Source organism: Parasteatoda tepidariorum, chromosome 9 (genome assembly GCF_982258835.1).
Source record: "Parasteatoda tepidariorum strain Cologne lab strain chromosome 9, Ptep-v5.0, whole genome shotgun sequence".
Classification (NCBI taxonomy): Eukaryota; Metazoa; Arthropoda; class Arachnida; order Araneae; family Theridiidae; genus Parasteatoda; species Parasteatoda tepidariorum.
In genome coordinates this window covers 20,604,270-20,617,685 of record NC_141763.1, presented here as the reverse complement: position 1 = coordinate 20,617,685, position 13,416 = coordinate 20,604,270, and the positions used below count along the sequence as shown (strand labels likewise).

The 13,416-nt window shown below is 32.0% G+C and overlaps 1 protein-coding gene across 13 annotated transcripts in view; it reads left to right on the top strand.

The window, feature by feature from the left end:
- The window catches only part of LOC107437065 (cellular tumor antigen p53), a 75,919-nt gene extending 62,503 nt beyond the window's left edge, over positions 1 to 13,416 (top strand). For all 13 annotated transcript variants that reach the window (XM_087150999.1, XM_087150997.1, XM_087151000.1 and 10 more), the window contains 2 exons: positions 8,955 to 9,067; positions 12,098 to 13,416. In XM_087150999.1, coding sequence (XP_087007125.1) covers positions 8,955 to 9,067; positions 12,098 to 12,131 — 147 coding nt within the window. In that variant the 3' untranslated portion in view covers positions 12,132 to 13,416. The remainder of the gene's footprint in view (positions 1 to 8,954; positions 9,068 to 12,097) is intronic.

The window sequence follows — 13,416 nt, the reverse complement described above, 5'->3', positions numbered from 1 at the left end:
AGAAATATGCTGTTTTATTTATTTATTATTAAACTTTTATTTTTTTAGTTATAACGTAAGCTTTTTGCAGGCCAACTAACTACAGCACTACTGTTTATTTAGAAAATTTTCTAGTAGTTTTAGAAATTACTCTTTAAACTATAGTTAGTGTAGATTTGAAAATTCCAGAATCATATTTAAGATAAATATGAAATCCCTTAAATCCTTTTCTTTCTTTTTTTTAATATTATTCCTTATTAATCTATTTTGATTGTGTGGCCCTTGCTAGATCTCGGGGGGTTTAAAATAAGGGAAAAAGCTTAGTGCCAAATATTTTATTAGTACACATATAGCACACGGACAAACAAACATAAATTTAATTACTTAAGAAAAGAGAAATAAGAGGAAGGTCCATTCAGTTCGATGTCTGAGCATCCACTGCCTTGTACATGGTGGCGCTGTTGTAGCTTAGTTATGTGGTTGCTACAGTCTCCCCCTCTGGCTCCGACGACGTCCCGGCGAGGAGACAGAAAGAGCAACACTTGGATGTGGATTTTGGGAAAGGGTATTAATTTGGGGTCTTTTTGGTCGACCTCGCTTACGAAGCGGATATATTGGCTGAGTGTCAGTATCAGGAGTTTGAACGTAAGGACTCAAGGAAGAGGTATGATAAGTTCCGACACAAACATTGGGTTCATTAGGAGTTGAAACTTCATAACTTGTTGGTGAACGTTGGGAAAGTATAATATAAGGACCGTCACGACGAGGTGCAAATTTAGCTGATTTTTGTTTAGCTTTGTTACTTACAGGGTGTGAAGCAACCCACACGCGATCACCAGGTGCATATTGAGCAACTTGTCTTTTTCTTTTATCGGCATATATTTTTCTTCGATCTTGCTTCTTTTCAATAAAATCCTTAATTTGTGTCGAATATTTCGAAAATCTTTTTAAGTATGGTGTAATTTCTTCAACAAAATTGTCATTGTGAATAACTGGTCTAAGGTCATGTTTTATGTCATCGAGAGTTCGTAGTTCTCTGCCGAACTGCAGAAATGCTGCAGTTTGTCCTGTAGTTTCGCACTTTGTAGTATTAAGCGCAAAACGTATCATCGGAAGTTTCTCTGACCACATGGCATGATCATCACCCACAAGAATAGAAAGTCTGGGTTTCAAATCTCGATTCTTGCGTTCAACTGGATTGGCTTGTGGATAATATACAGGAGTTAGTATTTGTGTAATGTCAAGTAAATAACAAAGTTGTTGGAGTACGGCACTTACGAACTGAGTTCCATTATCACTAATAAGTCTACGGGGAAGGCCATAGCGTAGAAAAACTTCTTCTAAAAGTGTCATGGCACATTCTCGAGCAGTGGCAGATTTGAGAGAAAATAGTTCAACCCATTTTGTAGTTGGGTCTTCGATAATGAAAATCCATTTTTTACCGTCAGCGGTTTCAGGCAAGGGACCGAAAAGATCGATCGACAATGTTTCGAATCTTTGGGAATAAATTGGAGTTCTTAGAAGACCGGCAGGTTTTTGGTTACTTGGTTTGTATCTATTGCAATCTTTACAGTTTTTAACATAATCCGTGATGTACTTGCGCATTCCAGGAAAGTAATATCTGGTTGAAATTCTGTGAAATGTGCCCTCTGCACCATAGTGTCCTGCGGTTGGGGCATCATGATGTTCCTTCATCACTCTTTCTCGTTCGTGAATGGGGACGACTAACTGCGCTTCTTCTGAATCAGAATCTGGAGCGTAACGGTATAAGACACCTTGGTTCATGACATAACCTCTTTGAGTCCAATTTGCAAAATTTTCGTCTCTTGAACCACTTTCAAAGCTGTCTATTATTTTCTTCACATCTTCATCCTTCAACTGTTCTGCTCGAACATCACTGGCTCTTTTAGATGGTAAGTCCACGATGATTGTGCAGATTTCACAGGTCGCTTTTTCATGCACACAATTAGGACGGGAAAGCATATCCGCAATGACATTCGCTTTACCAGGGATTTATTCAACTTTTAAGTTGTAGGATTGTAGCTGTAATGCCCATCGTGCAAGACGACCTGTAGGGGATTTAAGGCTCAGAAGCCATTTCAAGGGTTGGTGATCAGATGCCACAGTAACTTCCGCTCCTTCGATATATCCTCTAAACTTTTCGAGTGCCCAGACCACAGCAAGTGCTTCCCTTTCAGTTGTGGAATAATTTCGTTCTGCTGGGGTTAGCAAACGGCTTGCATACTCTAACGGATGCTCATCTGGACCGTGTCCCTGAAGAAGAACAGCACCTAATGCATAATTGGATGCATCGGATCGTATCACAAAAGGTTGTGACTCATCAAGTTGCTTGAGAACTGGTGGAGAAACTAAACATTTCTTAAGGAATTCAAATGCAGACTGTTCCTCTTTACCCCACTTCCACGTGGTCCGCTTTTTGGTAAGATTGCTCAAAGGACAAGAAATCGCAGCAAATTGAGGAATGAATCTTCGATACCAGCTGCATGTTTGTAAAAAGGATTGAATCTGTTTCACATTCTTTGGTGGCGGGATACTAGCAATGGCCTCAACTTTGGCGGGGTCTACTTCGATACCGGAGTTGGTAATATAATGTCCGAGGTATCTGACTTTGGAACAAGAGAAATTGCACTTTTCTCTGTTAGCATACAAGTTGAATTGTTGAAGACGTTCAAACACTAAACGCAGATCTTCGAGATGATCTTCAAGTGTGGGTGACATTACTATGATATCATCTAAATAAGCGAGGGTGTTTACCTTTAAGCCATTTCGAAAAATGTCCATAAGCCTCTGAAATGTTGCAGGGGCATTCTTTAGACCAAAGGGCATTCTTTTGAATCGGAAAACCCCAAACTGGCATACAAAGGCAGTTTTATCTTTGTCTGGTTGATGCATGTTTATCTGATAGTAACCGGAACTCAAATCAATAGTTGACATGTATAATGTATGTTTGGCTTTGTGGAGAAGGTCGTCCATACGAGGTAATGGGTATGGATCTGCTTTGGTGACCGCATTAAGCTTGCGGTAATCGATGCATAAACGGAATTCTCCATTTGGTTTTGGAATAAGAACTGCAGGTGAGGCATATGGAGAGTCACATTCCTCGATAACTCCTGTAGCAAGGAGTTTTTCAATTTCTTTTAAGATTTCTTTTCTGGCAGGAGAGAGTCTATAGGGTGCCGATGCAACTGGAGCTGCATTCCCTGTTTCGATTCGGTGTTCGATATATGGTGTAGCATCTCCCCCTGGACGGAAGATATGCTCGTAGTCATTCAATAAAGCATTGAGTCGTCTTCTCTGGTTAGAGTTAAGATTTTTCCCTTCATGTGGTTGAAGAAAAGTAGAATTCTTTGCCTTACTGGTTTCAACAGAATCGGCAAACTGTTCTGTAACCTCTCGTTGAAGTGGAAAACTTTCTGCTGGTGTAGCGTTATTCGTAACTTCAGAGAAAGGGTCTTCAGCTTCTGGCAGGCTTTTGTAGAGATTCGCTGGGGTAGCGTCGTCCATAATTCCAGATAGATGATTTTTGACTTCCGGTTGAAGTACATCAGGATTTCCTGAAATATCGAGTTTCACAAATGGGAAAGTTTTATATGGCCTATTACTGAAGTACCACGAGTGTTCTTTGAGATGTAGAACGATTCCTGCTTTTTTTATAAAGTCAATTCCAAGCAGAGTATTATTTCTTTGGGCCTCCGGAATGGCGAAAATTGGCATTGAAAATCTTCTTCTTTCCAGATAGATATTTACATAGGTTTTGAAAACTTCCTTTTTTGGCTGGCTACCGTCGGCCAGAGTCATGGTAAGGTTTGACTTTTCGAAACGAGTCCCTTGTTCTCTAAGGAGGTGATACAGGCTTTCACCAGCTATGGTATGAGTTGCAGCAGTATCTGCGTATGCTGTTCCCCACATTCCATTGATGTTTACTTCGAGGATTGCCATCTGGCTGGATGTTGACATACTGTTCAGCTGAATGCTATGGAAACGAGTTGAAATCTTCTTTTCAGTTTTAGGACAATTTGGACAGTTCGACTTGATAAATCCTGGCGTGCCACAATTATAGCAATAAACAGAGGAGTGTTCTTCTTGCTTGGGCTTCTCGAATTTTCTGACCAAGACCTCTTTCTTCGCAGAGTTGAATCTGGGATAGTCTTCTCTTGCTTTTGTGAATGGTCTCTTAGTGGTAACCACTGGTCCTTCTCTTTTTGTTTTATGACGAAGATTGTCGTATGCGTCTAATTTTTCAACAAGTTCAATTGGCGAGATGATTTCACTCCAATCATCCAAAAAATGTTCCTTGAAGTCTGGTGGACATTTCTTTTTTATCTGATCAGTTATTATGAGTTCTTTTAGCTTTTCAAACGTATTAACATTAACCTCCTTAATCCAATTTTCGAAATAGCTTCGAAGTTCAAAATAAAAATCATTCCATGTGCAATCAGGGTTTTTCTTATGAGTTGCAAATGACTGTCGAAAACGCTCGGCACTTAACTTGAATCTTTTCAGTAAGATATCTTTTATAAAGTTGTAATCTTGAGCCTTTTCATCTGGTTCTCGAGCGATGATCTTTGCAACGTCACTGGGCAGGACTCCTACCAAATATGCAACCCACTGATTTTCTGGAACTTTTAGAAACTTTAGTTGCCTTTCAAAGAGATTGAGAAACAATGACATGTCATCCTCTTTTGCATTAAAGTTGGGGATCAACTTTTTCAATTCAAGTTTTGGTGAATCGGCGTTCAGAACGGGTGATGCCGGTGAAAGTGAAGACAACTTTTGGGCTTCAAGTTGTAGCTTAAGAGTTTCAAGTTCATGAGCTCTTGCTTTTTCTATTCTCTCATCTTCAATTTCTTTTTCTTTGGCGATTCGCTCCTGCTCCATTTCCCTTTGTTTAGAGATTTGAGCTTGCTCATTTGCCTTTTGTGTAGCGATATCTTGTAATTCAGATGCCTTTTCAAAGGAAATTCTCTCTTCTATTAAAGTGGTTAATAAATTTTTTGTTAACTCTTCGTCGTATCCCTCAGACTCGACAATTAAGTCCTTTAGTTGGATGACTTTGAGATTTTCACCTACGTTCAAACCCAATTCTTGTGCCAATCGTCGTAAGTCTTCCTTTCGACCTTTCGCAAGGTAAGCCATTTTGTAGAATAGTTCGAAATTTTCGTAATAGTTGTAATGTCTATTAAAGTTTCATATTCTAAATAACAGTTTGTAAAAGTTCGTGTTTTTATAGTGTCCTATAAATCCTAATATAAGTACCACTTATTTATTTTAAAATCAGTTAAAATACCTCAAATTAAATTTACCTTCACTTCCAATTTGATATATGAAATTTAAATATTAAAACATGTAATGAATTCACATTGTCTAAAGAGTTTTAAAATTGCAAAAATGTTTAAAAAATATTGTATTTACCACATAAAATACTACCACATAAAATATTCAATGATAGAAATAAAATTATATTTACTTACAACGATGAATTAAAATTCTATGATGGAATATTATTTTTAACTGTTGTAACAAATCAACCTTCACTTTTATGCACGAATACTGATTCAAAATAATTTATTATAAAATTATTCATTCTTAAACACAGAAAACACTACTATACGAAAATAAAACCAAAATAAAAGTTCTAATAATCTTCTTTAAAAGCTAAACAAGATTGCAAAATAATAAATCTCTATTCTGAAGATTAAAAAAAAAAATCACTAAAAGAAGCAATAGAGAACATGGCTTGAAAACCAAATCATAATACTTCTACAGTTTTATAAAATTTATAACTTTTAAAACATTTATTTATTTCGCAAAAATTAAACAGTGTGTTAATATGTAAAATATTTGTTCAAAAAAAATATAAAGCTCAATTTAATAGATGAAACTAAATGTTTATGTCATAACACGTAATTTTATTAACAATACGCAAAATTATTGCGATGAATAATATTTTAACATGTATCTTTTTTCATAATTATTAAATATAATCACAAAAAAAATAAAGAACTGATTTCTTCTTTTAATACTTTTGAGGAATCAAAACATCCAATTTAGTTCAATAAATGTTACGAGAGCTTAGTATAAATGACATCTTAAACCACCAAATAAAATAAAATAAAATACTCATTTTATAAACGTTCTATTGGGATAACATTTTTTCAAAACACATAAATAAGCTATTCTCATTTATCCATGAATTAAATAGTATTTTTAATCCACAACTTCCTGGTTGGAATGAATTACTAATATACTTTTTAAGAATGATTGCGTAGGCGATTGAAAGTGAAACTTTCTAACTTTACGTCGCCATCTTTAATAAACATTCAATAAATATAAAAATGTTTTATAAAACTAAATATTTGCTTTTATCACTTTCATGAAACAAAATAAATCAGTTTTTACCTAACTTAACTAAAATTATAGAATTCGGGGTGAATTCTGAAATACTTTTATACATTTTGTGATTAAAATAATGAACTTATATTCAAAAATACGTAAACAAATCTCAATCGTGCAAAAAGCAACTGTGCAATAACAACAAAATAAAGCTCGGATGAGCTTTCGCAATTTACTATCTTATTTTTCTTCAAAGTAATACACATATTATAGAGCTTTGGATAAGCTCTTTAGAAAGTACTAAATATATATAATTCAAATAAGACATTAGTTTTTGATAATCATCAACATAAGTTTCCCTTACGATAACATTGTATAAACACTCTTTTATGAAGAAAAATTCAATGCTTAAATATTTAGAATGCAGTTTCTAAGCTTTTGCACAATATATACACTTTAAAACATAACACCAATATTTTCATTAAGTTTCAATAGTTTGTAAATATTTAACTTAATATTTTACTGTAAAAAGTATACTTATCAACGGATGCGGGACTCCGTACAGTATTTTTATTCAATCTTCAGGAAAACCAGTACCACTGGTACAGAACAAATCGTTTGTTTTCTTGCAGGAAAGGGATTTTCCAAAACAATGATGAACGGGAAAGGGCTTCCCTGGTTTTCTACCTGAAAAATTATTGAGCAGACGCTCAGACTATTTCGAACAGAAGACGTTGGGCGCCAGTGTGGCCCTTGCTAGATCTCGGGGGGTTTAAAATAAGGGAAAAAGCTTAGTGCCAAATATTTTATTAGTACACATATAGCACACGGACAAACAAACATAAATTTAATTACTTAAGAAAAGAGAAATAAGAGGAAGGTCCATTCAGTTCGATGTCTGAGCATCCACTGCCTTGTACATGGTGGCGCTGTTGTAGCTTAGTTATGTGGTTGCTACAATTGTATTTATAAAAAACCGATTTGAATCCAGTTTTTTTATTTTAAAGAAAACCCACTTTGAGTTTTTTTTTTGTGTGGGTGGGTCATAAACCCTGGTTTTAACTGATGAAACGAATTGATCGTCCCCAGAAACATTCATCTGCATACAAAACATTAAAAAGAAATCTTAAAGTGCATATTATAAATGTTAGTGTTCCTTGAATTTTTTTTTTCTATTATATTATGGGAAGAAATCAAATTTATAATTGTTTTCATTGTATAATGTAAGCAAATAAAGGGAGAAATAATATATTAGAATAAAGTAATCAGTTTTCATGTGCTTTAAATTAAGCCCGAAGTACAGTACATAATTTTCATCAGTTTTAAAGTATTCTTTTAAATCAAAATTTGTGTTAGTATTCCCACTGCTTGCAAAATATGTGTGTAATGTAATGAATTTATAACTTTGTTTAAATGAACAAAAATACCTGTGAAAAGAATTAAGATTTATTTTATTGTTGTTAGCAATGTTAGGGAAACATATTTATTCATCCTTATTTCTATAAATTCCCCTTAAACTATTTTTAAAAAAATAATAATAATAAAACTTGTATTGATTTTTGTTATTAGTCGGTTAAAAAAGCTGAATTACCTTTGACTGGCAATGTTAAAATAAACAACTTGTTCAAACCTTGACACCGCACTCATGAGAATTGAGTTATTATTTTAGTAAAGTTAGATTATTTGAAAGGGTAGTTTTCTGAGTTAAAAATTTTCCAAAAGGTTCTTTAAAATATTGAAATTTTGTGCAGGGTCATGGTTTTTGGCTTTTGTTGATTTGATAAGAACCTAAGATTTATTTATGAGTTATTACTAGATCTAAGATACCTATGAGTAACTTCAAATCTAATAATTTCTAAACATTATGTAAAAGAATAGCACAATTATATGATTTTTGATTATAATAATAACATAATTATAATGATCCCTGTTTCAAAGAACAACATATCAATAAAAAGAGAGAGAAAATATTTAATAGTATCCCTCCACTGACAAATTTCGTAGTTTAAAATAAGTATTTTGTTGAAATCAGGGTGCTTAGTGTCTTTAAAAAATTCTTAAAGGTGCTTATTTTTTATTTAAATTTTTTAAAAACCCTTAAAGGTGCTTTTTTTTATTCGAGGTTTGAAAAAAGTGCTTAATTTTCAATCTTTTATAAAAAGATATCTTTTCTTTGCCATATCGATTGCCATTCTAAATTACAAAGAATGTTTGATTTTCACAATTTTCTCTGCAATATTTATCAAAAACTAGTTATTTTATCATGATTATCTAAAGTATTTGAAAATTTTTTGAATTTTATTGATTTTATGTTTATAAATTAAGAACTTTAAACATTAGAGAAAAAAAATTTATTATTGCTGCATAGATCCTAATAATTTTTTTTTTTTTTTTTTTTTTTTTTGAAAGAGATAAAAATATTTTTTGAGTGCCTAAAAAGTACTTAAAAGGTGCTTATTTTTTGTTGAAAAATCTGGCTACTTACCCTGATAATAATAATAAAAAAGTTTATTTAACATCAGTCACCATCAAATTGCCTCTGTTGATTTTTGTGAAAATTGTTTTTTTTTTTAATTTGTTAAATTTCGGAATGATCAGGTTAATCTTTTGTGTTCTAACAGGTGGAAGACTATGAGTGCTTTGAATTCTTGAAGCAAATGAAAAAATTGTATGACTTTTCCAAAATAGTGAAAAATATTCATCCTGAAATGAGAAAAGTTTTAGTTCATAATCAGTAAGTTCTTTGAAATATGTTCATACATAAAATTCCCTTGTGTTGTATTTGCTTGAGATATAATTTATGATTATTAATACAATCTTACAGACTTATTAAAAAAAAAAGTAACAAAACGATACAGCCACCTTTACTTCTCTGGCTAACTCTCTTTACTTCTCTGGGATTTCAGATGGATAGTACCCACCCAGCTCTTTCTTCTTAGTTAGTATAGTAATAATTCAAAGTAATTGCAATTGTCGATGTTTATTTTACTAAGCTAAGGGGCTGTCATCAACTTGTTCTAAAATGTAGTTTAATCTTTATTAAATTTGTTTCAAAATTTTCACCACATTAATTTTGATAAAACAAAATAATATTGAAATTGTGAAATTATGAATCGCGAGGTCATTCCCTTGGGTTGACCTCGCCGTCGAGGACCTCGCTCCAAGGTCATTCCCCAGAGAAATAAAATATTGATATTAAAAATTTAAAAAAAATTAACACAAGGAATAATAATCTAACAAAGAACTTCAAAATGAAAGTGTTGTGTATAGACAAGCAGTATACAATTTAAAGAAAGAAAGAGAAAAGAAGCGTTAGGAAATAATTTTAAAAAAGAAATACGCAAGAACTTAATTCATGAAAATAATTTGTATTAGAAATAAAGGAATCATTGCAAAAAATCCTAAGAAATAAGAACTTTCTGAAAAATTTAGTATTGTGTAAAAATAAAAATTTAACTCCTCAATCTGTTATTACCCACTACATTTTTTTAAAATGGAATATTATAAGCAGTTCCAAACATATTCTGCGAAATGAGCATTTTTATATTTCATGAATTGTTAACAAAAAAGCAATTATGACTTAGATTACGTATTGTTCTTATCTCATTTAGCATTTTGTAATGTTATTTTTGATTCATTATTTTGCATTATTTAAAAGCCCTTAAAGGTGCTTTTTTTATTCGGGATTTGTAAAAAGTGCTCAACTTTCTATCTTAGAAGAGATTTTTTCTTTACTGTGTCGATTGCCGTTTTATATTACAAAAAAATACATGATTTTCACTGTGAAGTTTGTAAAAATGTTTTTGAATTTTATTGATTTTATGTTCAGAAATTAAGAACTTTAAACAATAAAAGAAGGAAAAATTTATTACTGCACAGATCCAAATTATGTTTTTTTTTTTTTTTTAAAGTGTTTAAAATATTTTTGGGTGCTTAAAAGGGGCTTATTTTTTGTTGAAAAATCTGGTTATGCACACTGTTTAAATTTAAAGTCATAAAAATAATGATGAAAGTAGATTCCCTGCCCCGTCTGCCATTTATATTTTTAGTCTGACCCTCACCATTTTCAGAAAAATGTAGCTGCTGCCTCTAAAATAGTGAATTAGTTATTTAAGTTACTTTATTTTATTGTTTGCAGTGTTCCCGCGGCCTTGAAAAAACCTTGAAAAGTACTTGAATTTCATTTTGATTTTCAAGGGCCCCTAGAAGTACTTGAAAATGATATTAAATCCTTGAAAAATTCAAAATGACCTTGAAAAGTATCGAAAACTCGGGAAAACAGCCCTATTTCCAGCATTTCTGTGTTTAACTTTTTGACGCACGTAAGTGTGAGAGAATGACTTTCCCGCCTTTCAGATGATGACACGTACTGTTTGATTTTAGGATTTTATGTATGTTTGGCTGATTTTAGGAATTTTAAATATTGGGAACTGCACCAGATTCTGGCAAAATCTCGATTCTTATTCAGGCAATTTTAATATCAATCATCGATCTTCGTATTTTAACTGATTTAAAAGCTATGTGTTGCGATTCGTTTTCGCGTGATTCAAAAATTGTACTTGCAATTCCCATTAAAGCAATTTAAAAATCTAATATCGCGATTTGTACTTAAGCGTTTTTAAACCCCAATATCGCGATTAGTTTTTCCGCAAGTTTAAAATCCAATGTCGCTATTCGTATCCACGCATTTTGCAATATCAAACATCGATGTTGCAATATCAAACATCGATGTTGTAATATCAAACATCGATTTTCGTATTTATACTCTATTTGAAAACTACTCATTATGATTCGTGTTCATGTGACCATGTCAAGTGCGTATGATCGATGCTACTGAAAAAAAAATAATTCAAGTATGAGTGGTTAATTAAAACAGTCTAAGTGACCAAAATTGTTAGTAAGAATCTATCAGAAGATATTGAGGTGAACGTTGGCAACTTATTCAATTTAAAATGGTTTACCCGTAATAAATTTAAAATGATAATTAAGCCGCAACATCCAATAATTGATTAATTTTCTTTAATAGAAAAGTCGTCAAAATTTCAAAATTATATTTAAGAGCAATTTAAATTTCACTGTCTAAATGCTTCTGCCACTTTAAATATTAAATAAAAATCTCCCGGCAGAGTTGTTTTTAAATATCTTATTGATATCACAGTATTATATAGAACATCCCCCCCCCTCATCCTGCTCGAATTTTTGCTTATTCAGAGGTTGTATACCTAGCTTAAAATAGGCCTTGTGCAAAATTCAAATCTGACGTTTTTGTGAATCATGAATTTTATTCTTGACTTGATGCCAATCGCCCTTGCTTTTTTTATACTTAGATCACTTTCCGAAATCAAGAGAGCAATGGAAGTCTTATTTTTCAGTACTGCTGTTATCGACTGCCAACCAACTATTATCGTCAAAACATTTTAGTTTAAAATGTAAAATTTTAGTCTATCTTTTACTAAAATTTAAGTCCTTGAGAATTTTATAATAAGTCTTAAAAAGTCCTTTAAAAGTACTTGAATTTTATTTCTAAAGTAGAGCATGAACCCTGTGTTTGCAATGTAACCTTAACTTCTCATCACAAGCAAACCTAAATTCATGTCTCTTTATTTTAACTATAATTATTTCTACGACTTTTTTATTTATTATCATCATGAGTTTTAGAACCTAGGAGTTAAACCTCTATAGTTTTAAACAAAACAATTAGTAACTGTAATTTTTCGATTTCTAGATCAGCTTTACTTATTTAGTTTTTTATTTTATTTTTCAGCCATCAAAACAAAGATCATGGATCAGATGCTTGACTTTGATTTGAATTTGAATTCTTCTTAAACTATTTTGCACTGAAAAATAGTGTATTTATTTCTTTATTGACATGATTTTAAATGTCAAGTTTTATGTGTTCCAACATTTTTTTTTCTTTGTTAATTCTTTGAGAGATATCAATTATCATTATACAATCATTTGCCTGTATGTAGTCATTTTCATAAAATAGTCAAAATACTTCACTGTATGTAAACAATCTAAATCAGTGTATTTTAATAATGTATATTGTAACAGGGTGCGTAGCGTTTGTAAAAAGTACTTACAGGTGCTTTTGGGGGGATTTCGTTTTTAAAGGTGCTTTTTTCAGCAGGCGTTTTTAAAAGGTGCTTTTTTTTCACGAATAATTTTTCTTTACCCTTCAGTGATATCTGATGGATCCCATGCATTTCACAAAAAATGGGGTGTTTGCTACGTAATCATTCATGCGGACTTCATGTCGTACCAACGTTATGACTTGCGCATGCGCGCACACTTGAAACCGAAACCCGAGTGCTCCAATTCGGATAGAGAATATCAGATCCTTATGAAATGTTTTTCTTTTTAATTTATTTTAATTTTATTCTTGTTTATTTTATTTTACTTCTAACACTTTTTTGACGTAGGGGGTAAGGGTACTTTTGTTCTGAGTTCAGAGTCAAGTTGAATTCACTCGGTGATGTGGGAAAGTACTGATTGTTTCGATTTACGTCCGTTTCTTTTTGGGGGTTTTTTTAACGCTAAAACTGTTTATAAAAAGTTTTTGTTTTTCAATAATATCATTGATTGAATATGAATTTTTTGAGTGCTTGAAAATTTTTGTAAAGTGCTTGAAAAGTTTTTAAAAAGTGCTTATTTTTGCTTCAAAGATTTGGCTACGCACCCTGTGTAAAAAAAATAAGATTAAATTTAATGCTTTGTTATTTTACAGTGTATAAAATTTCATTTTTCAATTATTAATGGTTGCCTTTTATTAAAATTAAGTTTTATGACAATTTGCTCACTTAAAATTTGTGCCTTCAAATTTAAAAAAAAAAATTACTTAGCTTGAACAAACTGTTACGTTGTTATAATGAATAAATGTTATTTCACTATACAATGTGTATTTTTATAGGACCAAAAAGAATATTTTATAGATTTTTTTTAATAATGCTTTTGTCTAGATTCTTTTGTTTTTGTGTGCATCTATTGTGCCTTGTAACTATTTGTGTATACAAGAAATACAGGCTTCTGTAAATCGTAAAAAGAAATTATCTATTCTAATAAAAAATTGTTTTTGTTTAAAAA